General features: G+C 50.0%; 2 protein-coding genes across 5 annotated transcripts in view; one reads left to right on the top strand and one right to left on the bottom strand.

The window, feature by feature from the left end:
- The first annotated feature begins 12,107 nt into the window (after nucleotides 1-12,107).
- Nucleotides 12,108-13,608, top strand: NPPA (natriuretic peptide A). Its single transcript, XM_043485804.1, has 3 exons — nucleotides 12,108-12,368; nucleotides 12,466-12,792; nucleotides 13,312-13,608. The coding sequence occupies exons 1-3, from the start codon at nucleotides 12,249-12,251 to the stop codon at nucleotides 13,321-13,323; spliced, it is 459 nt and encodes a 152-aa protein (XP_043341739.1). The 5' UTR covers nucleotides 12,108-12,248; the 3' UTR covers nucleotides 13,324-13,608.
- A 2,701-nt stretch (nucleotides 13,609-16,309) lies between these two features.
- Nucleotides 16,310-27,524, bottom strand: part of CLCN6 (chloride voltage-gated channel 6) — a 33,572-nt gene continuing 22,357 nt past the window's right edge. For 3 of the 4 annotated variants that reach the window (XM_043484718.1, XM_043484719.1, XM_043484721.1), the window contains 8 exons: nucleotides 27,323-27,482; nucleotides 27,127-27,233; nucleotides 25,960-26,146; nucleotides 24,859-25,016; nucleotides 24,586-24,742; nucleotides 22,900-23,007; nucleotides 22,632-22,757; nucleotides 16,310-19,514 (listed from right to left, as the gene is read on the bottom strand). In XM_043484718.1, the coding sequence (XP_043340653.1) occupies nucleotides 19,434-19,514; nucleotides 22,632-22,757; nucleotides 22,900-23,007; nucleotides 24,586-24,742; nucleotides 24,859-25,016; nucleotides 25,960-26,146; nucleotides 27,127-27,233; nucleotides 27,323-27,482 (1,084 nt within the window). In that variant the 3' untranslated portion in view covers nucleotides 16,310-19,433. Of the gene's footprint in view, nucleotides 19,515-22,631; nucleotides 22,758-22,899; nucleotides 23,008-24,585; nucleotides 24,743-24,858; nucleotides 25,017-25,959; nucleotides 26,147-27,126; nucleotides 27,234-27,322; nucleotides 27,483-27,524 lie in introns of those variants that run through there. The other variant, XR_006272510.1, reaches the window with a different exon arrangement.

The raw sequence follows: 27,524 nt of genomic DNA, 5'->3' as shown, positions 1-27,524 counted from the left end.
GTCCCACATTTTTACTTCCTCTCTGCCCTAGAGAGGAAAGATTTTTATTCTGAGGCAGGAAAAGAGACAAGCCCCAGAACCCTACTGTGCTGCCTTAATCAGCTGGGAGTCCTGGTAGGGGGCCCTCTGCTCTCAGGATGCCCCTCCCCCTGCATCTTGGGTTCCAGGCATCCCACGTCATGTGATGGAACTTTCTCTTGCTTTCAGACTATCCAGTTTCCTTTGCCAAGAATGCCTTTTATGGCACCAGCTCAGCAGGAGGACAGGACTCTGAGTGTCCCCATTTTATGGACGAGAAAACTGAGACCAAGAAAGGGAAGCATCTTACCTGAAAGCATACAGCTGCTAAGTTCCAGAGCTAGAATTTGAGCAGGGATCCTCGTGAATCTGGAGCCTGTACTCGTTCCCTGAGCTCCAGACCTTTAACTGCACTCTTATGACTTTCCTGCTGTCCTCATCTGATGTTTCCTTGAGTGAGGGGAAACCAGAATTGGTGGATCTTTGTAATATCTCTCATTTTAACCCAGTTTGCATCTGAGGTGATAGATATCTAATGAGATTAAAGTTTTGAAAATAAGGTTTTAGGGCCAATTTATTCTCAAAACAAAACAACTGAGAGTCATCTTTGCCTAATGTTTTGACCCTGGGTGGTAATGATTAATTAGCATAATTAACATATTTAAAGGACTTTTAAAGTCCAGGTACAGTTCCATGAACTCATATTAGCCCTCACAACAGCTATGCAGGAAGAACTCTTATCATCCTTCATTTTACAAACTGAGGCACAGAAAGGTGATATGTTTTGCTCAGGGTCTTGCAGTTGGTAAAGTGGCAGAGCCAGGATTCAAGCCCACACAGGCTGGCCCAGCCTCCATCCACCTAATCACTGAACAAGCCATCCCTTCCCAGGCCAGTGAGTTAGGCTTGCTGGTGGGATGGACAGTCCCCTCGTAATGGCATCAGTCAGTTCAACATCTGTGGCCACTGCCTATTGTCAACTTCCCTCCTCTGCTCAGGTGATGAAGACAGGTTCCTCCCAGAACACCTACTTTACAAACCCAGCCAGCACTTCAGAAGTCTTCCAGGTAAGTCCAGTTCTTCCGTAAACATGGCTCAGGTGATGGAGTCTGTGCATGATAGAGATACATCTCTGACTTGAGGCTTTCCACCCAAGCCAAGGTCCAGGAAAAAGGACTCCAAAACAAAGCAAAGAACCAAATGTAACTTCTGGAGGGTGGGGAGTTGGTGGGCTGATGTGCCCAATGGAATGACATCTCAGCAAGCTCCGCCTGTGTTTGGTGTTTGTGGGCAGTGAAATGGCACTTGCATTGTCTAAGGAAGCCCTTTAAAACCAGCCCTCCCTGACCTGTGACCCTGGCCCGTTCAAACACATCCCCATGGAGCTACAGCCATGGCCTTAATCTCCCTGACTTACCTATGATCAACCTTGTCCTCCAAAGAAGCTGCCAGATTATGTATCTCCATGGATGCTTGTCACTATAACCTACCCAGAAAGACATGTTGGTGGACACAGACCCATGCTTCACAGCCCACAGCTTTGCAGCTGAAAGGAGCTTCAGTAGAGGGTGGGCCTGCTTTGCTGGGTCTCCAGTGTTGAAGCTACTGAAGTCAGGACAGTGTTGGACCTGAATTCTTCATCTCTTGTCATTGATTTTACACTCCCCTCTCCATCCTTTTTGGGGCAGCTTTGACCTTCCTGAGAATGATTTGTGGCAAAAAAAAGAATACATCCTCCCCCATCCCTACCCCCATAGAAATAGGTCTAAGCACAAAGTCATGGACCTGGCCATTTGTCTTGTTCATTTTGCAGTTCTCAGTTGTCTATCTTTGTCTCTGTAGAATTTCTCATGATATCAGTGCATTTCCACTAAGTGGCCTGTTTCTCTCATGGGATGAAGAGCCAAGCCTCATGGAACTGTGTGGGCATTCTATAGCATTTCAGCCCTGGGACAGTGACTCCCACTTTCTTGCCCCTAGTATTGTGTCTCTGACACTGCCAAACTCAATCCCTGCCCTCACAGTGCACACCAGCCCTACTTCCATCTGGAAGCACCCCACTTTCCTGCCCAAGGACTTTCTCTGGCAGCCAGAGCCCACTTCCTGGGGGCAGGCAGGATGTTCTGGGAAATTGACATGGACCAGGAGCAGCACTCGACCCACACCTAGTAGGACCCTCGGTTCACAGGTGGTGTACATTTTTACTGGTCCCCAGATTTCTCTGTAGGGGATGGAGATTAAGCTGCAGCTGCCCACTATGATCACTAAACCCCTCTCCCTGGTCACTTCCCCAGTCTCCTGCCAATATTTACTGGGATTGTCTCCAGAATAAACTACTTTGCTTGAATACATGTCTCAGGCTCAGGAGAACCCAAACTAAGACACTCCCGAATGAGTAAACCTTCTTCCAGGGCTCCCCACCCTTGATGACTTCAGCCCTTGGAATCTTCCTTGACTCCGTTCTTTGACTGGACCACCCAGGCAGTACCATGTCCATTCCTCCTTTCCCTCACCACTCATGCCCATATTGGTACACCAGCTTCCTAACTGGCCCCCCTGCTCCAGGCTTCCCTACCTGGTTCTTCCTGCATCAGGGGGAGAGAGCAGAACCCTCATGCCTTATCCAGAGAGAGACGCCTCCTCCTTGTGAGGCCCCCAAGGAAGGCATGTACTCCAGGTATGTCCATGGGTGGTGTGCTGGAGGGGGTGTGGTGAATCAAGGTCATTGCAGAGGAAATTAAGATGAGGTCATACTGGAGTAGGGTGGGCTCCTGATTCAGTATAAGTGAGTGAGTGTTAGTCACTCAGTCGTGTCTGACTCTCTGTGACCCCATGGACTGTAGTCCACCAGTTTCCGCTGTGCATGGAATTCTCCAGGCAAGGATACTTGGGTGGGTTGCCATTCCCTTCTCCAGATCCAGGGATGGAACCTGAGTCTCCTGCATTGCAAGCAGATTCTTTATAGTCTGAGCCACCAGGGAAGCCTAATTCAGTCTGACTGGTGTCCTTACAACGATAACCCTATATGCAAAACAGAAAAAGAGACACAGATGTACAGAACAGACTTTTGGACTCTGTGAGAGAAGGCGAGGGTGGGATGTTTCAAGAGAACAGCATTGAAACTTGTATATTATCTAGGGTGAAACAGATCATCAACCCAGGTTGGATGCATGAGACAAGTGCTCGGGCCTGGTACACTGGGAAGACCCAGAGGGATCGGGTGGAGAGGGAGGTGGGAGGGGGGATCAGGATGGGGAACACATGGCTGATTCATGTCAATGTATGACAAAACCCACTACAATATTGTAAAGTAATTAGCCTCCAACTAGTAAAAATAAATGGAGGAAAAAAAAGAAAATATGTGGAACCCCCCCCCCAAAAAAAAGAAAGAAAAAAACAGAGAAAACCAGAGAAGGAAGAGATGAAGATCTGAGAGATGCATCTGTAACCAAGGAATGCCAAAGGCTGCTGGCAGCTACCAGAAGCTGCAAGAGACAGGAAGGATCCTACCTTACAGGTTTTAGAGGGAACATGGCCCTGCTGACTCCTTGATTTTGGACTCTAGCCTTCAGAGTTGTGAGACAATACAGCCCTGTTGTTTTAAGATACCCAGTTTGTAGTACTTTGTTACAGCAGCCCAAAGCATCTGATGCAGTGCCCTCATCCTTTTCTTTCCTCACAGACTGTTCCAAGATGCTGGGTTCCATGAAACTCTCTGGAGATGTGCACCATGACCAAACAAGCAACAACCAACCAACACACCAACCAACCAACCAATAACCAACCAACCTACCACTAAATTGTTTTCTCAAAGCTGTGACCAACTTGGTAACATATCACTGTGTATTTGCTCTTTCTCTTTCCTTACCTGTGGTGGGCAGCCTCTGAGATGGTCTGCAGTGATGCTTATCTCCTAGTATTCATGCCCTTGGTAATCACCTCCCTCTGAGTATGAGCTGGACTTAGTGACACTTCTAATGAACAGAGGACAACAAAAATGATGGGATACCACTTCCAAGATTAGGTTACAAAAAGATGGTGGTTTACCTAATGCTTTTCTCTCTACCTAAAAGAAGTCAGCTGCATCTCTATGGAGAAGTCCATGTCATAAGAAACGACATCTCCAGGAAACAGTCAGTGAGGACCCAAGGCTTGCCAAAAGACACACGAGTGGCCTTGAAAACAGGTCCCCAGCCAAGCCTTGAAATGAGCATAGCCCTGGCCAACATCTTAACTATAGCCTGGGCAAGCTCTGAGCAAGTTGGTACACAACTAAGCAGAGCCAGATACCTGGTCCACAGAAACTGTTAGATAATAGATATGTGTTGATTAAAGTTGCTTAGGTAGGGACTTCCCTGATGGTCCACTGATTAAGAATCCACCTGCTAATGCAGGGGACACAGGTTCTGTCCCTGGTCTGGGAACTAAGATCCCACATGCTGAGGGGCAGCTAAGCCTGTGTGCCACAACTACTGAGCCCTCGCACTGCAGTTACTGAAGCCCACACACCCTGGAGCCCATACTCTGCAACAAGAGAAGCCACTGCAACGAGAAGCAAGCATACAATAACTAGAAAGTAGACCCCTCGCCCTGCAACTAGAGAGAGCCCGTGCACAGCAACAGCCATTGCAGCTGGAAAAACAAAAGGTTGCTAAGAGGCAGGTAATTTGTCACGCAGCAATAGTTGACTAATACTTCCCTTTTCCGCTCCCTCTTATTTCACTCGAAGTACAAGCCCCAAAAGCTTTAGCAAATACACTTGCCTTGGGCCTTTTCCCCTGGGCAACCTGCCCCCAAATTTCAGGTTCAGTGACCTCCAATTGGCACCAAAGAAACAGAACATCATTTTCAAAGTCTAAAGCAATCATTCCTGACTACGGACAAGTGTCCTACCAATTTCTCCTAACTGGGGCTTCTGCTTTAGGCTATTTAGGTCTGACAGAGTCATGCCAGGAATGTGATGGGTTTTTCACACCAGTTCTGCCCATGTGTAACATCGCTTGGCACTCGTGGCTCCCTGAAGCAGCCCACAGCATCTCCCTGGAGGATCATGAATCCAAACTCAGCTAGAGACTGGAGATGCCCCAATTCTGGATTCTCCCAGCGGTTTGCAACCCTCATTCCATCATGTGACTAAGACGACTTCTTTCCAGTGATAAGGAAATAAAGGCTTTTGATTTTTCAGCTAGTGGAAGAGGTGGGGGTGGGGGGTGGATCTGGTCTGTGTCTTTTGTTTTTCACTCCCACAGTCTGGCTTCTAAACACCCCATTAAATATTAACTCTTCCACACACATGCCCTGAAGTGGGTCAGGGGCAGGGAAAGGAAGAGAAACTGTACGTCAAGTCATTTTCCATTTCAGACTCAAATCAAAGGCTTTCATATCATTGGGGTAGTGATTATATTGGGGGCTATCTGTTTTCCCTGGGCTCTGTTAGTGCAGGAGGTGGTGTTCTGTACAAAGTCCTCAGGGCAGAAAACTAAGTATTCTTTTCTTGCCACCCACCTTCTGCAAAAACAAAACAAAACAGAACAGAGACAAAAGAAGAAACTAAAAAAATGACACTAGTACCCCCACTCCAGATTCACTCTGGAAGGGGAAAAGTTTTAATAGTAAAAGTAAACTGAAAAAAGTTCTAAATTCTTCTTCTGGAAACTTGCATGGGACTTTCACTTTTCCTTGGGCCACCGACAGACTTCAGAAGAGTCGGTGGACGCAAGAGCAGCATCAGCCCTCAGAGGCTAAGCCATGGCAGAGGCCACCCACCGTGGTGCCCTTCCGGAAGTCTTGCCTGCATCAAAGGCCTATCTCAAAGGGCATCTCCAGGAGACACGCTGTGTGATGCACACTCGAGGAGCATCAGTTCCCCCAGGGTGGCTGCTCACTGAATCCTCTTTGCTAATAATAACCCTGCTACCTGAGCAATTAAGCTGTGAGCGCATTCCAGGATACATCAGGATATGGTGGTTCTTGGCCCCCAGAGCTATACATGTGCAGAAAGTCTCCTTGAGGGTCAAAAGTCAAGGGATACCAGGCCATAATGAGTCTTGCTTCTTTCCTCCCAGATGTTGCCCTACTCAGAATTGCACTCATTTTGGATTTGAAGTTGAGTTTGGCCAATCCAAATTAGTAAAGGGGTTTGCTTTCTCCTTTAGAATAAAACTACCCTGGATGTCTTTCATGTTCCCTGGACACGTACCGCCCTGATATCCTGTCCTCTTGCTGTGTAACAGCCTCTCCATCTGACCAGCCAAGGACTGAGCGTAGGTGGAAGAGGGTCTGGCTAGGACAGAGCTGTCATTCCATTTGCAATTCCTGAGGTTCTAGAGGGTAGATTGAAACAAGTTAGGTGTGTAAATAGGTCACGATAAGGCAAGAGATAGATGGGCTCCAGGTTAGGCATTCATAGCTATCTTCCTGTTTACATTTCATGGGGCAAAAAAATGGGGGCTTCAGGCTAGACCTGTACAACTAGCCTCCTGTTTCATTGCCTGAGACAGGACATAGGTGGGCTCCAGGTTAGGCACTATCCAGGTGGCTCAGTCGTAAAAGAATCCACCTGACAATGCAGGAGATGCAGGAGACACAGGTTTGATCCTCGGGTTGGGAAGATTCCCTGGAGTAGGAAAAGGCAACCCACTCCAATATTCTTGCCTGGAAAATTCCATGGACAGAGGAGCCTGGTGGGCTACAGGCCATGGGGTCACAAATAAGGCCCCAAAGATGCATGCAATTTGACTGCTTGGGGCTGCAGTGCAGGGTTCTCATCCCTTCAGTGTAATGTTTCCCCTCTGGACTTGATTGAGCACGCATGCACTCTCTCACTCCTGTTTACCCTCTGAAATGGAAGTAACAATAGAAACAAGGTATATAGCCAGGCTTTGTCTCTTATGCACACCTTAAGATAACAATCATGGCAAGAACAGAGAGGGGTTAGACCTTGTTTGAGTGAAGGGTCAAGAAATCACATATTCCCCCTCCTTGGGGCAAGGGAGACACTACACATGTGCAGAAAGTCTCCTTGGGGGTTAAAAGTCAGGGGATGCCAGGCCATAATGAGTCTTGCTTCTTTCCTCCCAGATGCCTTTGTGTTGAAATCCATTTGGTTGGGAGGGGAGGGTCCTGAGACAAAGTAGCCCGGGCGGGCGTGAGGGTGGTGCGGGGGAGGGGCGGTGCAAAACAAGATTATTGGCCAGAGGGGAGACAAAGACCCGGAAAGCCGGCCTTTAAAACGGATTTAAACTTTCCAAAGGTGTGACTCTGGAGACAGCTCTCACAGAATTCGCCCATGCGTCTTTCCACATGCACTCTGCCTTTCCAATAAACGTTTTACTTTTCTCTTTACCTTCTACCTCCTCATCAGAATTCCTTCTTATCTCGGTAGGCAAGGACTGGGGATTTAGGCCCTAGCTGCTGGCCTCTCTGGTCTAACAGTTAGGATTCCTGGTCAGGGAACTAACGTCTGGATTCCAGCTCACTACTGCTGCTTACTGCAAGATACCGCTCGCTGCTGCGTGCATCCAAAATCTATGGGGCTTGGGTATGCTGATTTCCTGAGACAGTCCACATACTCACAGACTTGCCAAGCATGCAAAGCTACAGCTCCAGGGCAGGGGGAAGGCAAGGAAGTGCTCAGAGGCAATCTAAAGGACTGGGACTCAGTTCAGTTCAGCTCAGTTGCTCAGTCGTGTCCGACTCTTTGCAACCCCATGAACCGCAGCACGCCAGGTCTCCCTGTCCATCACCAACTCCCAGAGATTACCCAAACTCATGTTCATTGAATCGGTGATGCCATCCAACCATCTCATCCTGTTGTCCCCTTCTCCTCCTGTCCTCAATCTTTCCCAGTATCAGGGTCTTTTCAAACGAGTCAGCTCTTTGCATCAGGTGGCCAAAGTACTGGAGTTTCAGCTTCATCATCAGTCCTTCCAATTAATACCCAGGACTGATCTCCTCTAGGATGGACTGGTTGGATCTCCTTGCAGTCCAAGGGACTCTCAAGAGTCTTCTCCAACACCACAGTTCAAAAACATCAATTCTTCTGCACTCAGCTTTCTTTATAGTCCAACTATCACATCCATATATGACCACTGGAAAAACCATAGCCTTGACTAGACAGACCTTTGTTGACAAAGCAATGTCTCTGCTTTTTAATATGCTGTCTAGGTTGGTCATAACTTTCCTTCCAAGGAGTAAGTGTCTTTTAATTTCATGGCTGCGGTCACCATCTGCAGTGATTTTGGAGTCCCCTAAAATAAAGTCAGCCACTGTTTCCACCGTTTCCCCATCTACTTGCCATGAAGTGATGGGACCAGATGTCATGATCTTAGTTTTCTGAATGTTGAGCTTTAAGCCAACTTTTTCACTCTCCTCTTTCACTTTCATCAAGAGGCTATTTAGTTCTTCTTCACTTTCTGCCATAAGGGTGGTGTCATCTGCATATCTGAGGTTATTGATATTTTTCCTGGCAATCTTGATTCTAGCTTGTGCTTCCTCCAGCCCAATGTTTCTCATGATGTACTCTGCATACCAGTTAAATAAGCAGGGTGACAATTTACAGCCTTGACGTACTCCTTTTCCTATTTGGAACCAATCTGTTGTTCCATGTCCAGTTCTAACTGTTGCTTCCTGACCTGCATACAGGTGTCTCAACAGGCAGGTAAGGTGGTCTGGCATTCCCATCTCCTTCAGAATTTTCCACACTTTATTGTGATCTACACAGTCAAAGGCTTTGGCATAGTCAATAAAGCAGAAATAGATGTTTTTCTGGAACTCTCTTGCTTTTTCGATGATCCAGCAGATGTTGGCACTGTGATTTCTGGTTTCTCTGCTTTTTCTAAAGCCAGCTTGAACATCTGAAAGTTCACAGTTCACATATTGCTGAAGCCTGGCTTGGAAAATTTTGAGCATTACTTTACTAGCGTGTGAGATGAGTGCAATTGTGCGGTAGTTTGAGCATTCTTTGGCATTGCCTTTCTTTGGGATTGGAATGAAAACTGACCTTTTCCAGTGCTGTGGCCACTGCTGAGTTTTCCAAATATGCTGACATATTGAGTGCAGCACTTTCACAGCATCATCTTTCAGGATTTGAAATAGCTCAACTGGAATTCCATCACATCCACTAGCTTTGTTTGTAGTGATGTTTCCTAAGTCCCACTTGACTTCACATTCCAGGATGTCTGGCCCTAGGTGAGTGTGAGTGATCACACCTTCGTGATTATCTGGGTCGTGAAGATCTTTTTTGTACAGTTCGTCTGTATATTCTTGCCCCCTCTTCTTAATATCTTCTACTTCTGTGAAGTCCATACCATTTCTGTTCTATATTGAGCCCATCTTTGCATGAAATGTTCCCTTAGTATCTCTAATTTTCTTGAAGAGATCTCTAGTCTTTCCCGTTCTATTGTTTTCCTCCTCTATTTCTTTGCATTGATGGTTGAGGAAGACTTTCTTATCTCTCCTTGCTATTCTGTGGAACTCTGTATTCAAATAGGTATATCTTTCCTTTTCTCCTTTGCTTTTCGCTTCTCTTCTTTTCACAGCTATTTGTAAGGCCTCCTCAGACAGCCATTTTGCTTTTTTGCATTTCTTTTTCTTGGGGATGATCTTGATTCCTGTCTCATGTACAATGTCGTGAACCTCCATCCATAGTTCATCAGGCTCTCTGTCTATCAGATCTAGTCCCTTAAATCTATTTCTCACTTCTACTGTATAGTCAAAAGGGATTTGACTAGGGCAGTGTTTAATCAGGAACTGAGACTAAAGGGATTGTTAAGGAAACTTCATGCTAAGAAGCAGCAGTATCTGAGAAGGGGGTTGAGATTACAGGCTTTGGCGTCAGATCTGGGGTTCATGTCCTGATCCTGCTGAGTGACACTGGGCAAGTGACAGATGCTCTCAGGCTCAGTTCAGTCCCTCTGTGAATGGAGACAATACCTACCTCCTGGGGCTGGTGATGAAAAGGGGAAAATCCACATGAAGCTCTCAGCACCATGTCTTGCACATTCCAACCAACCAATAAAGATAACCATTATGAGTATCATGCAGTTATATGGCAGTTCACACTTCAGATCAGTTCAGTCGCTCAATCATGTCTGGCTCTTTGCAACCCCATGGACTGCAGCACACTAGACTTCCCTGTCCATCACCAACTCCTGGAGCTTGCTCAAACTCATGTCCTTTGAGTCCTTTGATGCTATCCAACCATCTCATCCTCTGTTGTCCCCTTCTCCTCCTGCCTCAATCTTTTGCAGCATCAGGGTCTTTTCTAGTGAGTCAGTTCACACTTCAAATTGCATTTATATAGTAACAGCTCTTTTAGGGCTCACAGATAAGGAAAACAAAGACACAAAGATACATGCAATTTGACTGCTTGGGGCCACAATGCAGGGTTCTCATCCCTTCAGTGTAGTGTTTCCCCTCTGGATACATTGCATTGAAGAGTGTATAGTATTGGGTCTGGCACTTAGTAAATGGAGGCCAGTGCTGTACATTTTCTCCAGTGGTCATGTATGGATGTAAGAGTTGGACCAGAAAGAAGGCTGAGCACCAAAGAATTGATGCTTTTTTTTTTTGCTTTTTTTTCCCCATTTATTTTTATTAGTTGGAGGCTAATTACTTTACAATATTGTAGTGGTTTTTGCCATACATTGACATGAATCATCCATGGATTTACATGTGTTCCCCATCCTGAACCTCCCTCCCACCTCCCTCCCCAGAATTGATGCTTTTGAACTGTGGTGCTGGAGAAGACTCTTCAGAGTCCCTTGGACTGCAGAGATCAAACCAGTGAATTCTAAAGGAAGTCAACCTTGAATATTCATTGGAAGGACTGATGCTGAAGTTGAAGCTCTAATACTTCGATCACCTGATGGGAAGAGCTGACTCATTGGAAAAGGCCCTGATGCTGGGAAAGACTGAGGGCAAAAGGAGAAGGGGGCAGCAGCTGAAGAGCTGGGTGAGATAGCATCACTGGCTCAATGGACAAGAATTTGAGCAAACTCCAGGAGATGGTGGAAAACAGGAAAACCTGGCATGCTGTAGTCCATGGGGTCACAGAGTTGGACACAACTTAGCAACTGAACAACTGAACAACAACAACAACAACAAAAGGAGGCCATTCATTGCAGATAGAGAGACTCACTGCCTGGTGTTTCTCTTTGGGGGGCCAGGAAAACAGAGACCTTGATGGCTCATTGCTTGCTGGGCCTTAGAGAAGGACATGAAAGGCCTTAAGGGAAACTGCATAGGTCACAACTGCCTCCATCAGCCAACCTCACCTTGGGAGTGTTCCCAGGAAGGTGCGAGGCGTTACAAGCTTCACAGAGTTTCTAGAAGCAGCAAGCTTCCTTAAATGTAAATACCAGCAGCATTCTAGTGTCAAGATCCCCCCACACCTTGGAAGGAGCCACGCAGTGAAGGAGGCGGGCTTTACAGAGGAATGATCATGTTCCTAAAACTTGTCTTATGTTTCTTCTGGGGAGTGGAGTTCTTGGGACATTGGTCCCATTTGGTTCTGGCTGACTTAGGACTCTAGAAAACAACTTTCTCTTCACCTGGACACTGAGAGGGATAGTTAGGGGTAGGGGCAGCCCTGCGGAGGGAGAGGTCTGCCTTCGCCACTGCCGATGAGTCAGATGTGAGGCCAGCTCCAGCATCTGGACTAATTTGTCCTGAGCCGAGCGGCCGGCTGCCTGCCACATCCTCCCCTCCCGCCCTTATTTGGAGCCCTGACAGCTGAGCGGCAAAGCAACGGGGAGCTGGGCGCCCGCCAACCGTCACCCTCTGCTTCCCCGCATGAGTCCCGTTGCCGAGGAGAAAGAAACCCGAGGCATCGCTGTGAGATAACCAAGGACTCTTTTTTGCTCTTCTCACACCTTTGAAGTGGGAACCTCTTGAGGCAAATCAACAAGAATGTGGCTCCTGCAGCTGAGGGTCCCAGGGGTTGTCGGGGCTGCTCAAGGCAGAGGGGCTGTGACGAGCAGGCTGGACTGATAACTTTAAAAGGGCATCTTCTGCTGCTTCCTCACTCAGCTGCTTTATCACTGCAAGTGACAGAATGCGGAGGGTTCCGTCCCTCTCCCGGACGAGCTCCCGGAGCGCCAGGGGGCTATAAAAAGAGGAAGTGCAGGGCAGCTGGGAGAGAGAGGCGGACAAAGGCCAAGAGTGGAAGGCCAGAGAGAACAGAGAGGAGGCAGCAGCACCAGACCGACCATTCCTTGACCGACGCCAGCATGGGCTCCTCCGCCATCACCGCGAGCTTCCTCCTCTTCCTGGCGTTTCAGCTCCCAGGGAAAACAGGAGCGAATCCCGTGTATGGCTCTGTGTCCAATGCAGACCTGATGGATTTCAAGGTAGGGCCAGGAAAGCGGCACGGTCTGGGGTGAGGGGGGTTGTGACATTGTGCCAGGCAATGAGACCTCTCCCTTTCCCTCTTTTCCTTTTGTAAAGAATTTGCTGGACCATTTGGAGGACAAGATGCCTTTAGAAGATGAGGCTGTGCCCTCCCAAGTACTAAGTGAGCAGAACGAAGAAGCTGGGGCCCCTCTCAGCCCCCTTTCAGAGATGCCTCCCTGGATGGGGGAGGTCAACCCAGCCCAGAGAGATGGGGGCGCCCTCGGGCGGAGCCCCTGGGAATCCTCCGATAGATCTGCCCTCCTGAAGAGCAAGCTGAGAGCACTGCTCACTGCCCCTCGGAGCCTGCGGAGGTCCAGCTGCTTCGGGGGCAGGATGGACAGGATTGGAGCCCAGAGTGGACTGGGATGCAACAGCTTCCGGGTAAGAGGACCCGAGGATGGAAATGGGATGGGGAGGAAGGAAATTGTGGTTATGTTGAAGTTCAAACCTTGTGAAAGAACACCGCCAGGGGATGCCTTCAGCAGGAAAGGGACAGCATAGAAGCAACCCCTTTGAAATTTCTGCCCCAACTTGGCGGGGAGGGGGATGTGCTCTGAGACAATGATACCAACCTCAGCTACAGTTTGCTGAGAAAATGCTAAAAGAAAAATACTTTACTGTCACGAGCACTGGGGACTTAAATCGTTCATGGGGCCAAGTCACCTGTGCTCTGCTGCTTGGTAGTTTGTGTCCTTTGCAGAATCATCAGATCCCAAAGGATTGAAATTTAGCAGGACTGACTTTACTAGCTCCTAATGGGCAATTTGTTTACCAGTTTATAGATGTCAGAGGGTCGTCAGGCTGGAGTGGAGGCTGGTGGGAAGGGAGCAAAGTCTGATGAAGCTGACTTTTCTAGTGGAGTCAGGTCACCAAACCAAACATGTCTCTGCTCTCTTGTAGTATCGAAGATAATGGCCAGGGAGGAAAAGGCAGGCCAGGCCCCAGGCAGTCTTCAAGAGAATCCCCTGGGGTCTCTCACTCAACTTTGTCGCATCTGGTTGCCATCAAGTTGAGTTGTGACAAGCGTTCTATTCAAGCATCAGCTTCCTGTCAACATTTCTCACATTTTATGCTAAATGTAGATAAAGTGATTAACTGTGGCTTCTCCACCTCTCCCACCCATGTGTTAAATTTTTATCACCTGTTACCAACATCAGTTTGAAGACGAATAAACTTCAGCACCATGGACAGAAGCAGTAGGCTCGGGTTGGTGTGATTTCTTTCATTTCCGGAAGGGAGTTCAGCCTGATATTCCTTGTCATTTTACGTTTTGTTGGAGAGAAGAATGCTCAGTTCCTTTTTTATTCTTTTTTTTTTTTTTAAAGGAATTAACTAGTTTGGGGGAGCAGTTTTAGGTTCACAGCAAAATTAACAGAAAGCAGAGACTCCGTACATACCCCTGCCCACCCCACGTTCACATCCTCTTCCATGACCAACATCCCCACCAGAGTGTGACACTTGTTACCTTTGATGAACCTACACTGACTCATCATAATCACCCAACATCCGTAGTTCACATTGTGTTCATCCTTGGTGGTGTGTGGATTTGGACAACTTTGGCTTCCTGTCATTTCTCCCTCCAAATGTGTGTGTTTAGTGGGTAGAGGCTCAAACTGCAGCTCTCTACTTGCTCTCACTCACACTGCAGCCTCACCACTGATTCTGAAAAAGCCCTAGGAGACCAAAAGGGCCTTTATCTTTACTCAGACTTGCTCATATTCAGAGCACGTAGGTATTGAAAAGAGAACTTACAAACATTTGGGCTTTTTTCCTGGTTACATCTAAGGTAGCTTGTCCTCAGTATGACACTTTTGTACACCTAGTATTATTTGGTTATGGTTATTCTTTTTTTAGAGGGGCATATATGAAATCAGGACCCTAACTCTTCTCTGACACCTTTTGAGAGTTAGTGTGGCAGCTGAGTGAATTGCACTTTCGTTCTTCTTCAGCATTTCTTTGAAGAATAGGCAGAATATTTGGGCTTAAAAGCTGAGCAAAATGAAGAAAGGAATGTTTGCTGTGCTGACATACTTCAACTTCATGCATCTTTTGGGCACCAAATTTAAAAATTAGCCACTGGCTTTCCCAAATTCATGTTCAAGGTGTTTGGACTTGCATGTTTTACTGAGCTGGGAGTCGCTGAAGAGGTAGTTTCTTTGTATCTGCTTCTGAAATGGGTGTTGCCCTGGTTTACCTGCACCGGGGAGCAGGGCTCCAAGCCATCTCCCCACCCATTACCCCTGACACCACATTCCCGTATCAGATTTTATGACATTCCTCCAACACTCCTACACCTTCACTTCCCCATGCCTTTATTCATGCTGTTCCATGTAGATACCCTTTATCCAGAGCTCCCCACATCTCCCAAACATTTTACTCCTTTCTCAAGCTCATTAAGAATGCTACTTCTTCCCTGAAGCCTTCCAGGGTACCACATGCCCAGGACAGATCAAGCTCTTCACTGGCAGCATTTTATAACTATTACCAGTCACCACAACATGGCTGGGTATGCAACTGGGTCTGTGTCCCTGATCTGCAAGCTCCTGGAGGTAAACGCTCCTTCAGCAGGCCCTGCAGCACGTGGCACAGCGGGCACTCTACATATAGTTGGTCAGATTGTACAGAAACTGAGAAAAGAGGAAGTAAAGCAGTAATATGCTCCGTGTAGAGTGAGGGGGAGGCCAGGAGAGAATTGATGGTTAGTCAGGGATGTAGGGAAAGAACTCTAAGGTAACTGCTTCTGAAAAAGATGTTCCTTGTGTGGATTTTGAATGCAGAGGGTGGAAAACTAACAACAGAGGACTAACAAGGACCAGGAGGGTGGAGAGAGGAAGAAGCGTCTGGCTCCTGAGGTCTGGCACTGGGGGAACAGGGGCTGCTGGCAGGGGAGGAGGGGGAGCTGGGCTCACTGCCAAAGTGTCACAGTGACACAGCAGGTTCTCACGGATGGGACTGACTGAACGCGCCAAGTACATCAGACGCCCCTGGAACTTAGAGGACACTGGGGAATGGGTGGAAGGGGTGATGAGTTGCGGGAGGGACAGGTTGAAGCAGGGATGGGTGAAGGGGTGCTGGGTGAGGGAGGATGCATGGAGGGGCCTGAGTAGACTGAGGCTGTTTCTGCCACTGTGTTTAGTCGCTCAGTCCTGGCCGACTCTGAGACCCCATGGATTGTAGCCTGCCAGACTCCTCTGTTCATGGGATTCTCTAGGCAAGAATACTGGAGTGGGCTTCCATGCCATCTTCCAGGGGATCGTCCCAACCCAGGGATCGAACCCAGGTCTCCTGCACCGCAGGTGGATTCTTTACCATCTGAGCCACCAGGGAAGTCCCCTGCCACTGGGGGAAAGCAACTCGAAGCAGATCACCCAGAGACCAAGAAATCACATTTCAGGCAAAACAAAATGTGACCCAAAATCCCTGGGAGGTGGCAGCGATGGAGGCTGGCACCAAGGTCTGAAAGTCCTTAGGCCTAGCACCGGGTCCATTTCTTCTGGTTGGACACTGGGGGAATCTGCCCGCAGGGCCGTATCCTAAATGAAACACTGGCAGGAACTGAATGGATTCTCTAGCAGCTGCTGTGTGAGGGAGTGCCTGTGAGGACAGGCGATTTTATAGGTGGAAAGGACCTGTGAACAAGCCCACCAGTGTTGATCTGAAGCGGGGACAGAGCAGGGTGACTGCTGTGGTTTTTGCTGAGACCCACAGGACTAAGTGGTTCTTACGTTAAGGTGCCAAGTGGCTCCCTGAGGATGAACAGTCCTGCTGGGAGAGCTACAGGAGACCTGAGGCTATACACCCCTCTCCAGCTTTGCATTGTGTACGTGTTAGAGAGGGGGAATGAAATGAAAACAAGTCCTCACCACGCTGAAGAAAGAGCACTGTGGAGACAAAAGGATGATGGAGACGGATGGAGATGTTTTATTGACAGGTTACCGTTACGATGAGAACCTCCAAGTTCCAAGAGTTCAAATGAAAACAGAACTTTACAAATTAAAAAAAAATACAATTTTATATACACCATAGAATTAGCTAACGTTACTGTATAATCAAACAGTGCAAACGGAAAGAAGGAAGCTGCTACCGATGAGATGACCAAGGTCCACCAGCTGTGGTGTAACACTGAACATCAATACTGTGGGGCCGCCAGGGTGCTGCTGGCCTTCCTGTAGGCCTTTTCATCCCCGAGGGCCTTGTCAGTGCATGACTTTGCATCAGAAATGTCATATGGTCAGCTGGGTCAAGCAAGCAAGTGTCCATTCCAGCCAGGAACCGTTAATGAAACATAGCTGTTTTTATTGTTCAGTCGCTGAGTCGTGTCTTGACTCTTTATGCCGCCATGGACTGCAGCACACCAGGCTCCCCTGTCCTTCACTATCTCCCAGAGTTTGCTCAGATGCATGTCCATTGAATTGGTGATGCCATCCGACCATCTCATCCTCTGTGGTCATGAGCAGTTATTTCCCAGAGAAGAAAGATCCCTCAGTTGGGTGGGGCTTGCTCCCTCCCCTGTCACCTCGGCGGGGGAAACATGAAACCACCTCTAGCCAATCCCAGGCTTGGCCCCTGAGAATCTATTAAGGGGCCACATCCCTGGGAGGTGACCGTACTGGAAACAGGCAAGATGTTAAAATGAGGGTTTCTAACTAACAGAAATCAAAGGAATGAGGCTGACAGTTAACTGTGTTACAAGTGGAGCTGTGCCAGTCTTTGGGCTTGTCTGGAAAGGGCAGACGCCAGAAGAGGACAGAAAACGATGTGCCATTCCAGGGGCTGGGTTTGGGTCTGATGCATCTGTTCAGGGGGAGGGAGGTGTCTGCATTCTGCCGTCTATCTCTGGGCTGCACGGATGGGAACAAAATATCAGGTGACTTAAACACAACATAGTGTGCGGGAGGGATAAATTTCAACAACACTCACCCACGGCGGCCTCTGGGCCAGCAGTGTGACCCCGCCCCCTGAAGGTGGGAGGACCTCAGTCCTGCCGATTTCAGGAAGGGGAGAGCGGCAGCAAGAGGGGAGCGGGTTCCAGTTCCGGATGCTGCCTGAGAACAGTGGCAGCTGGCTGAACACCATCACACTTAGGAGGGCTTGCTCTTTTGGTCCTGGTGAGTTCCTCAATTATTTACTAGAACGTTCATCTGTGTTTCATAAGTCAAGTGCACCCAAGGGAGTAAAAAAATGTATGTCAAAGTCATGTTGATCAAAGAGATGAGAAAATGGGAAGAACAGAGGGGCCCTAGTCACCGGGGATGATGTGGAAACAACCCCTGGGTGCAGGTGTTGTTCCCTAGAGTGCGTGGAGCACAAGACCAGAACTGGCAAAGCAGGGCGGGTACTCGTCCCCAGGCTGAACTCATCTTGGCAACAAAGCTGGGAGGCTCAGGGGAGAGAAGAGCCTCGCTGGGGCCTGGCACTGATGCCCTCTGGCAACTTCCATGATTAAAAAAAATGGGAACAACTAACTAAATGCAAACAAATGCCATCTTGAGTCTTTAAGCACATCTGCTGTGGGGCTGTCTAATGGGATGGGAGGGAGGGAGGCTCCAGAGAGGGGACTGTATGTATATGTATATAATTATGACTGATTTGAGCTGTTGTACGGCAGGGACCAACACAACATTATAAAGCAATTATCTTCCAATTAAAAAAAAAGATGCTGCTGAATGTAGAGAGAACAAAGAGGAAAGTAAATGCAAATGCCTGACACCCAGATGCTCACTCTGGGTGCCTGTTCAGAGATGATCAAACAGCCAGGAGGGAAACTGAGTCACAGAAAGAGAGAGGGAGGCTTCCTATGTCTGACGCTAAAACCTTGGGGCGTGAGCTGGCAGGAAGCACCTCCCTCTACCCACTGCTAACCCCTCCTGAGGTTGCCGCTGCTGAGCCCCTCGGGAGGGTGGGGACGGCCAGCAGCAGGCGGATGTGAGATGCTTATGAAGGGAAGACACCCGCTTCCTCGAATGAACACGTGCTGTGCGGTCACACTCGCTTTCTCAGCCACATCACGGACCTGTCTGCATTCCTGGTTCAGGATTCACTCCCTCCCATCTTATGAATAACGGCACTGTTCCCCAGGGTCAAGTGAAGCAGTTTTATCTAAGGGAGCCCTGCTTTTAGGGGTGATGCAAGGTCCTCTGGGCTGTGGCTGCTTCACCACAAAAAGGCAGGTAGAACTTGAGGGATGTTTAGTAATTTGACGGAGAGGAGAAGGACCGGGGTGAAAACGTGGCACAAGGAGACCATTGGGTAATCGGGAAATTAGAGAGAAAGCCGAAATGCTCGAAGCTGGGACAGGTGGAAATCTGACCCTGTCGTCAGCTTTATCATAAAGTTCAGAGACCACGAGCAAGATTTGAACACTTTGTGCTTCTGGAGCTGGTGGTTCCAGGGAGGTTCACACCACAGGGGCCCCACCTTACACCCAGAAGAACTTCCCTTAAAATGAACTAGTGAAGGTGTCAACTTGAGTCCCAATGAGGTGTGTGGGGGGGTGCTCTCTGAAACGTGGGTGGTTTTCTCAGGGCCCAATTCCTCATTCGCTGAACTCTGCAACTGGCATATCTCCCCCCACCCCAGTGTTTGCCTTGGTCAAAGCCCCTCCCATGATGCTTTAAGGCAACAGCTGGGTTCCCTAGGAAAGTGGCAAAGAGGAGGCTGGTCACCTGCTCTGAGGGTCACCCTTCAGCAGGAGAGGCCTGACTCCCCTCTGGTCCTGGTGCTAGCGGGGAGGGGGGCTGGGGCCTGGGTCGGCACTGGATGGAGGAACGCAGGGAGCAGAAAACGGGAAGATACTTGCTGAGCAGTCAGACAAGTCCAGGCTCTGATGGTCCCATACCACCCCCAGATCTCTGACGGCAAAGTGTTTGATGACTGTAGGCTTTCCAAGCGAGTGGGTGACTGGGGATCTTCCGTGCCCGGGAACAGTCCAGCCAGCCGTGGTGGCGGAGCCCGAGCTGCTGCCCCCCAAGGCGGCTTCCGCGAGGACAGCCGCCATGCGGCGATGAGGCGGAGCCCGGTCGTCAGAGGGTCTGGTAGTGCTGCCGCAGCCGGGCCTGAAGAAACTCATGCGTCAGGTTGTGTCGTGTGATGACCCCCACGATCTAGGACCAGGAAGAAAAGACCCAAGTCACCTGCAGAGTGAAACCCACTAGGACGAGAACTGACTGACAGGAGTGAACAGAGCTTGCCCAGCCTGTCTCAGGCAGCAGGGCCAGAATCAGGTCCCGGAAGGACCAGGGCAGACTTGACAACACGATCAGGACGCTTGTTCTAAAGGGCACCTCATTTCTAGATGGAAACGAGATATAGAGAAAGCTCAGGATCGCAAGCTGCAGGCCAATGGGACAAATTCAGCCGCAGAAATTTGAGCTTGGGCCAGCTGGAATCTGGACACGAATGTCTTCTTAAGAAGAGCTCACGGTCTGTAGCTTCACAGCCACCACACCCAGCCGGCATCACCATTCAGAACTACCTGAGGCACTGTGATATTGGATTTATAGTAAGAAAAATATATTTGGTCATCACTCTAGTTTCTGGCACAAAGCTCTTAAAAGTCTCAGCACTTCCTAAGTGGTGAATAATAAGGGTGTCTTGTTATTCGTAACAAGCCCCTTTCAACCACACCTGAGTTTACGCTAATGATGTCACTTCTGGGAAGCCTTTAAGGATGGAGGTTGGTTTTCCAGGGAACCAAGTGTATGACTAGAGGATTGGAGCTGTCAGCCCTACCTCCCCGGTGGGGCGGGGGTAGGGGGCGGTGGGAAATGTTGAATCCATTGCCAATGGCCAAAGATGTAATCAACCACACCTGTATCATGAAGCCTCTATTAAACCTGAACCACAGGGTTTGGAGAGAGCTCAGGCTGGTGAACCTGTGAGGTGATAGCAGGGTGCCCAGCCTCCCATCCCCCATCCCCTGCCGTGTGTACCTCTTCCGTCTGCCCATTCCAGGTTATGGACTACAATCTGTTATAAAAGAATATGAAGCAGGGGGTGGGGGGGTGGGGGGGCTTTCCTGGTGGCTCCGTGGTAAAGAATCTGCCTGCCAGTGCAGGAGACATGGGCTCAATCCTTGGTATGGGAAGATCCCACATGCCACGGATCAGCTAAGCCCGTGAATCACAAGCACTGAACACGTGCTCTAGAGCCCAGAAGCCGCAACCACTGAATCCCACCTGCCTAGAGCCCGTATCCTGCACAAGAGAAGCCACTGTAATGAGAAGCCCACACCCCACAACTAGAGAGTAGCCCCCCGCTCACCACAAACAGAAAAGCCTGTGCAGCAACAAAGACCCAGCACAGCCAATAAATAAACAAATAATGAATGAATGGATGAATGAATGAGTAAATAAATGACTGAATGAATAAGGAAATTAATGAAAGAATATGAGTAACTGTTTCTCTGAATTCTGTGAGCAGGGGGTCATGGGAACCTCCTCTTTATAGCCAGTCAGTTAGGAGCACAGGTGACAACCTAGACTTTTGACTGAGAACTGAGGTGGGGGAGGGGGGTAGGGTGAACAGTCTTATGGGGCTGAGCTCTTAACCTGAGGGGCATGACGCCATCCCCAGGCAGACAGTGTCAGGACTGAACTGAGCTGAGGACACCCAGCTGGTGTCCAGAGAACTGCTTTGTGTAGGGAACTCACCCTCCTCCCCAATCCAGCGACAGAAGCTCAGCAGAGCAGGAGAGTCCAGAAAACCAGGGGGTTCCCACGGTCACTGCAGTGACTCACATCTCACTGGGGTGGGCGCCCCAGAACTGTCAGTGCAGCTGTGTTCCAAGGAACATGATTCCACCTCCAGCCACTAAACACATGTAAGTAAGTGCATGCGTGCTATCGGGGTTCTGCTGGGTGACCCTCACTTTGGAGAGGTGTCATTTCCTGCAAGGCACCTAGGGGGCACTGACAGAAAGGCTCAGAAAGGTGACCATTACGGTGACTGTGAAAAAAAAAATCTGCTTGTAAGGCTGGAGACAGGGCAGGAGACCTGCGTCAGGAAGATCCCTTGGAGAAGGAAATGGCAACCCACTCCAGTATTCTTGCCTGGGAAATCCCATGGACAGAGGAGCCTGGCAGGCTACAGTCCATGGGGTCACAAAGAGTCGAACACGGCTGAGTGAATAACACACTCATGTTTTCACTTTCACAGTGAAATTTAACTAAACATCCCACCACAGAGAACTGAGTGAGTGACCAGGCAGCCATGCAACAGAATGCTCTTGAGCCATTAAAATGTCCTAAATAAATACTTTTTGCCATGGAGAGTCATTTCCCATAGATTCATTGAAAAATTAAGATATTAAACAGTACAGGCAGTGGTAACATTTTCACTGAAACCTGAATAAAGTCTCTCATTCCTAGATGCAGAGGAAAAAACAAGAGATACTTTAAAAGGTTAACATGGCTGCCTCTACAGAGATAAGGGCTTGCCATCTCTTTTTTTTGTTTGTTTATCTATAGGCTCACACCTTTCTACAATCAAATACCAATGTTGCTGTAGTAAGAAAAAAAATGGAGTTCTAAGAAGAAAAAAATGGAAAAATCTGTAATAACTATGTAGTTTACCTTTTAATACTTTCTTGAGTAGTTTACCTGAAATTTTCTCATTTAGTGTTACAAATTCCCGTAACAGGTAGGGAACTAACCCCCTTCCCGTAAGGCGGCAACATGAAATCCAACGAGAAGAGGAAGATTTTAGGATACAGAGAGGTTTGTTGTTTAGTTGCTAAGCTGTGTCCGACTCTTTTGTGAGTCCACAGACTGTAGCCTGCCAGGCTCCTCTGTCCATGGAATTCTCCGGGCAAGAATACTGGAGTGGGTTGCCATTTCCTTCTCCAGGGGATCCGCCCGACTCAGGGATTGAACTCGAGCTGCCTGCATTGGCAGACGGATCCTTTACCACTGAGCCCCCAGGGAAGCTCCAGGCCTAAGCTTTCCTGTCCCACAGAAAAGAAGACCAGTGCGACACTGGCTCCACCTGCCAGCCACACAGGAGACGGCATGTAGGAAACACCCAGGAGGCAAAAGGGGAAGGTTTCCAAAGCTGCTTTTCTCCCACCCACCCCTCTGCACCTCACTCCTGCTGGGGGAGCGCGGAGCAGGTTGAGTTTGAGTTGAGTTTGAGAACCCCCTGTGGGGTTCTGCTGCTCCTCCTACAGCACTGAGCTTACAGGCTCCTCTCCAGAAGACATAGCCTCCCAGGTTCTGACTCACCTCGCCCACTGCGTTCACCACTGGCAGATGTCGCAGGCCCATCGTCCTGAACAGGTTGAACACTTGGGAGACGTGGGTGTTGGGTGAAACAGTGAAGGGTGCGGGGTTCATGTATGGGGTGACGTCCTGCAGAGGAGAGAACACGGTGACCTGCGGCCAGTCCTGCCCACCCAGGATGTGACGGTGGCTGCACAGAGGAGGAGGGGGCCACGCAGGATGGGCTCTCAGCCTCCTCACCCAGCCCCAGCCCCAGGGAAGCCCTGCTCACCACAATCATGCGCGGGTTCAGCAGGGTCAGGTCCAGGTCGTGGATGTCGGGGTACCTCGGGTAATCCTCGGCCATCTCAGCGTAGGAGAGGCGTGGCTGGTTGGCGCTCTGCAATCCCAACCCAGACACTGTCCTTGCATCGGATGTGGTCACTGGCGGGGCCATGTTTAGGGGACCCTCCCTCAATGTCTGAGAGCCAGGCAGGCAGCACAGGGCCATGACAGGAGCTCTGGATTGAGACCTCCTGCTCCAAAGCCATTTCTCGGCCAGTTCCCTAGCTGTGTCCCCTGGGCTGGCCTCCTAACTTCTCTGAATGTCCCTTTCATCTGTAGAACAGATGTGAACTATTCTAGAGTTTCAATAAGAAAAGTGCTAATAGTAATTGTAGCTGGGGTGACTTGGGTCCCCTAAAAGATTTGTCTGCATTCTAATGCCTAGAACCTGTGAATATGGCCTTGGAAACAAGGCCTTTGCGGATGTAGTCAAGGTAAGATGAGGTCACATGGAGGAGGGTGGGCCCCAAACCCAGGGATTGGTGTCCTACTAAAAGAGGAGAGAACACAGACAGAAGGCCAGATGACAAGGAGGCAGACACGAGTGATGTGCCTCCAGCCAGGGCAGGCCGAGGGCACCCACCACAAATGAGGGCTGCAAGAATCCTCTCCTGGAGCCTTCAGAGGAAGCACAGCCCGGCCGACTGGGCATTCTGTCCCAGGGCCTTGAAAACTGAGCAAGGACACACTGCTGTTGTTGGAAGCGTCTGAAGCAGGTTGAGATTTTGCCCAGTTTGTGGCGACTGGAAACGGCAGCCCCAGGAAAGTCAGCCCAGAAAAGTCACAAGGGAACTTTGCCACTATTCCTGCATCCTGAGTCTCCTGGATTGTCCCTCAGCTCTCAAGGCCGCTGACCATCAGAGGGCACCGGGGCCACCACCATCAGCTCTCAGGCCGGTCACTACTCCTCCCCAACCCTCCTCCCCTTCACTCTCCTCGGCCCACAGTCTTTGCTGTCCACTGCTGACCCCCAAGGCTTCCCCAGGCCAGCACTCGTGGTTTCTGTCTGCAGGCAAGGCCCTGTGTAGTCTGGCCTGCTTCATTCCTCCAACTCTCGTCCTTTGGGCCATTCCAGTGGGGTTGGGCCTCCCATAGGCCATATCCCCAAGCCCGAGCCACTCCACCCATGGCCCTTCCTGTCCTGCCCATGTGAGCTGCTCTTCTGCGGGCTAGTCAGACCACAGGTGACCTCAGGCTGGCTGCCCACGGGCAAGACCCAGAGGAAAATTAATTTGGGAACTAGGTCTCTGGGTGAGTTTTTCAGTCTTCTTTTTTCAGGCTCCATCTGAAGGGGGTGAAGTGTGTCGCAGGTCACTATACGGACCACTCTGAACACACAAAAATCAAAGAGAAAAAAAGACTACCGGGGAATGAACGAGAACAAAGGTATTTCTTTGGATATCACAGTAACAAAGTGCATATACGGCAGAAATTAAAGTGCAGAGATTACATTAAAAGCCTCTGGCCAGAAGGACACTTAGCAACAGGTGCAGAGACTAAGGGGCGAGGCCCTGGAGGGACTCTGAGCCCTGCTCGGCGTCAGGGCAGTGGGAGTTGCACACACTGCGGGGACTCTGTTCCGAGTGCCCTTGTGCTTTCCAGAGGCCCGGTGTGGGCAAGAAGGCAGACTCACCGACTGGCTTTCAGAGTAACAGACTCCTCGGACGAGCAGGGTGACGAGCTGTGAGCGCAGGATCAGGCCGTGGAAGGTCAGCGGCCGGAAGCGTTCCTCCATGGTCCAGTCTTCGCTCGGGGACTGGTCAGGGTATAGGTTGGGGTAGGGGGTGTATCTGTTATACAAAAACCAGACGCTGCCTAGGACACCCTCAGCAGGACCGTGTCCCGTCCATGGCCCCGAGCCCCGCCCACACTCCCAGGGACGGCCCCGGGTGAGGGGCCCCCTCACCTCCGCTCCAGCATCTGCTGCAGGAGGTCCTCCTTCTCGCCCGGCTCCTCGGAGGTCACGTGCTCGTCGCACATGTTGCGCAGCTCGCTGGACGGGTAGGACTTCATGGACTGGCTTCGCCGGCGCTGCTCGCCGGCGCGGGTGAGGATGCTGGACTTCTGAGGATGGGAAGGGGCAGTGATGACAGACGACTGCTGGAGGGCAGGCCAGTGTCCACCCAGGGAAGGAGGTGAGTAACCCTGAGGGTCAAAAGGCACAGGCCCACGCCAGAACAGCAAGAAACCTGCATGGTGGCTCAGAGACTTGTGACTCAAGGGGCCTCTCGGAGCCCAAGGTTCCTGCTGGCCCCATGCCCCTACTCCTCTGATGTGGGGACAGCAAGGCAGTGCTCCCACGTTGTATCTCTGCAGGCCTGTCAACTGATGTGCCCCCAGCCTCCAAAGCTAAGGGTGGGCACGCGGCCCAAGTGATGCAGCGGGACTCTCCTTTGATGCCAATGCCTCCTGGTACCCACAGAGGAGCCACCAGGCACCTGCTCACCCAGGGTACACTGCGCTTGGTTCCTCAGCTTCCCTGTCCGTCCTGAAGCTTCCTACAGACATCTTTCTTCCTTAAGTAGGTCAGAGTCCACTGATAGCTATTCAGAACCCTCTCTGGGACAACCTGCACTGAACGCTAACCACTGGTGATTAAAACCGGGCTTCCCTGGTGGCTCAGACGGTAAAGAATCTGCCTGCAGTGCGGGAGAGCCGGGTTCGATCCCTCTGTCAGGAAGATCCCCTGGAGAAGGGAATGGCTACCTACTCCAGCATTCTTGCCTGGAAAATCCCATGGACTTAGGACCCTGGTGGGCTGATTAAAACCACCACTTATCCGCATGCTTGCTGGAGTGAGAATGAACACACATGCTAATGGCCTAACGAAGTCCTTACTCACTGTCCAGTCCTTACTCACTGTCACGCACAATGACAAGGATGCTGACTCTCACAAGAGTCAACCACGGCCAGCCCGTCTACAGGGTGCGACAAGCATGGGGTCAGTGTGAGCGTCAGGGAACCACTTTTCCACGGTCCACCCCTCCTCTGGGGTCACTTTCTTTACCTTGAACTTGATGTTGTTACTGATGAGCTGATTGCCCTTCATGAACTCCCTCTCGTTGCCCCGGTTCTCCGTGACCACCGGGAAGGCGTGGTGGACAGTGGTGCGGAGGATGCTGACCAGGGACTGGATGCGGGTGTGCGGGTAGACGTAGGTCAGGTTGGGCTCCATGATGTCACTGGCTCGCAGTCTGGGGGAGGGAGGGAAGTGCTCCAGCCTCACGACAGAGCCCGTGGCACCGGGAGCAGCCGTGACATGGCCGTGCCTCCTCTCCGTACTGCCTGGACCACCAGGGTCCCTCTTCTGAACCACCTCCAGCCAATCTTTGAACACACGTGTTCCTTGGTACTCCTATCCTTTTTACGCGCTGTATGCTATATGATGCTTCATATGCCTGGAATATGCTCTTCCCTGCCTTCTCAGCTGAGTGGGCCAAGACCCTCATCTCAATACGAACGCCCCCTCACCATGAACCTGATCCGCTTGCCCAGGGTTTCAGCCATCCCTCCTCAGCACCCCATGGACCACTGAACTGCTAATGACACGGGAATTAAAATGAAAGTCTTTGGGTGTCCCTTTAGACCAGGGATGCCAACTCTCACCCACAGGTCCAATCTGGTCGCACTTGCTCATTTACATGTTGTCCACGGGTGCTTCTGCACTAAAATGGTAGAGCTGGACAGTTGTGATAGAGACTGCATGGCCTGCAATGTTGGAAATATTGACTGGCTGGTCCTTTCTGGAAGTTGGCTGACTCCTATGGGACAGACTTTAAGCACCTCACATGATTCCAGACATGAGAGGCCTGATGGATAAGCTGGTGTTTATGCCCAGAGGAGTCACCGCTGATAAGACAACTCTTCATTGGGCACACGGGAGGCAGCTTGCTCTCACTCACAAGGATCGGATGCTTAAACATTCAATCATAACACTTCCTGTCTCACTAGAATGCCACAGCAGCCGAATAGTCCATGAAGTGGCCCTGCCCGCCCCAGCCTCCAGCCCATGGGGCCACTCCACTCTCCTGAAAATACCTGGGGACAGACGTGCTTGCTACTGTTACTTACCTTCTAACCCAAGAATCTGTACTACCATCCCCTAATACAAAGGTTCCTGGGCCCTAGACTTCATAAATTCTGGAACTAGGACACAAAGAAATCCAGGCCTTACTTGTCCATTTCCACCTCTGTCTCCCATTCTAGCAGCGGCACGCCTCGCAGGCCCACGTGGATGTCATAAATGCCTTTATTGAAAAAGTCCCCTGTCCATTTGGCCACCTGAAATACAAAGGAAAGGCTTGAAAACAGGCTGCTGTGGGGGGAACTGGGCCCTGAATCTGAACGAGGCCTAGAAGCGGCATGCTCACCATCAGGGTGATCATAATGGGAAGGCCGTAAGTGATCTCGTTGGTAGACTCAATCAGGATGACCGTGAGACTGATGGTCATGCGGACAACCCCACCCAAGAAAGCCGCAGCACCAATCAGGGCAAAGGTCCCCGAGTAGATATGGCCCAATCCAATGTAGCTGGTGAAGAAAGAGACCAAGAACATGGCTCAGAATCATACA

Source organism: Cervus canadensis, chromosome 13 (assembly GCF_019320065.1).
Source record: "Cervus canadensis isolate Bull #8, Minnesota chromosome 13, ASM1932006v1, whole genome shotgun sequence".
Classification (NCBI taxonomy): domain Eukaryota; kingdom Metazoa; phylum Chordata; class Mammalia; order Artiodactyla; family Cervidae; genus Cervus; species Cervus canadensis.
The sequence above is the reverse complement of the archived record's forward strand: the minus strand, read 5'-3'. Positions and strand labels throughout refer to the sequence as shown.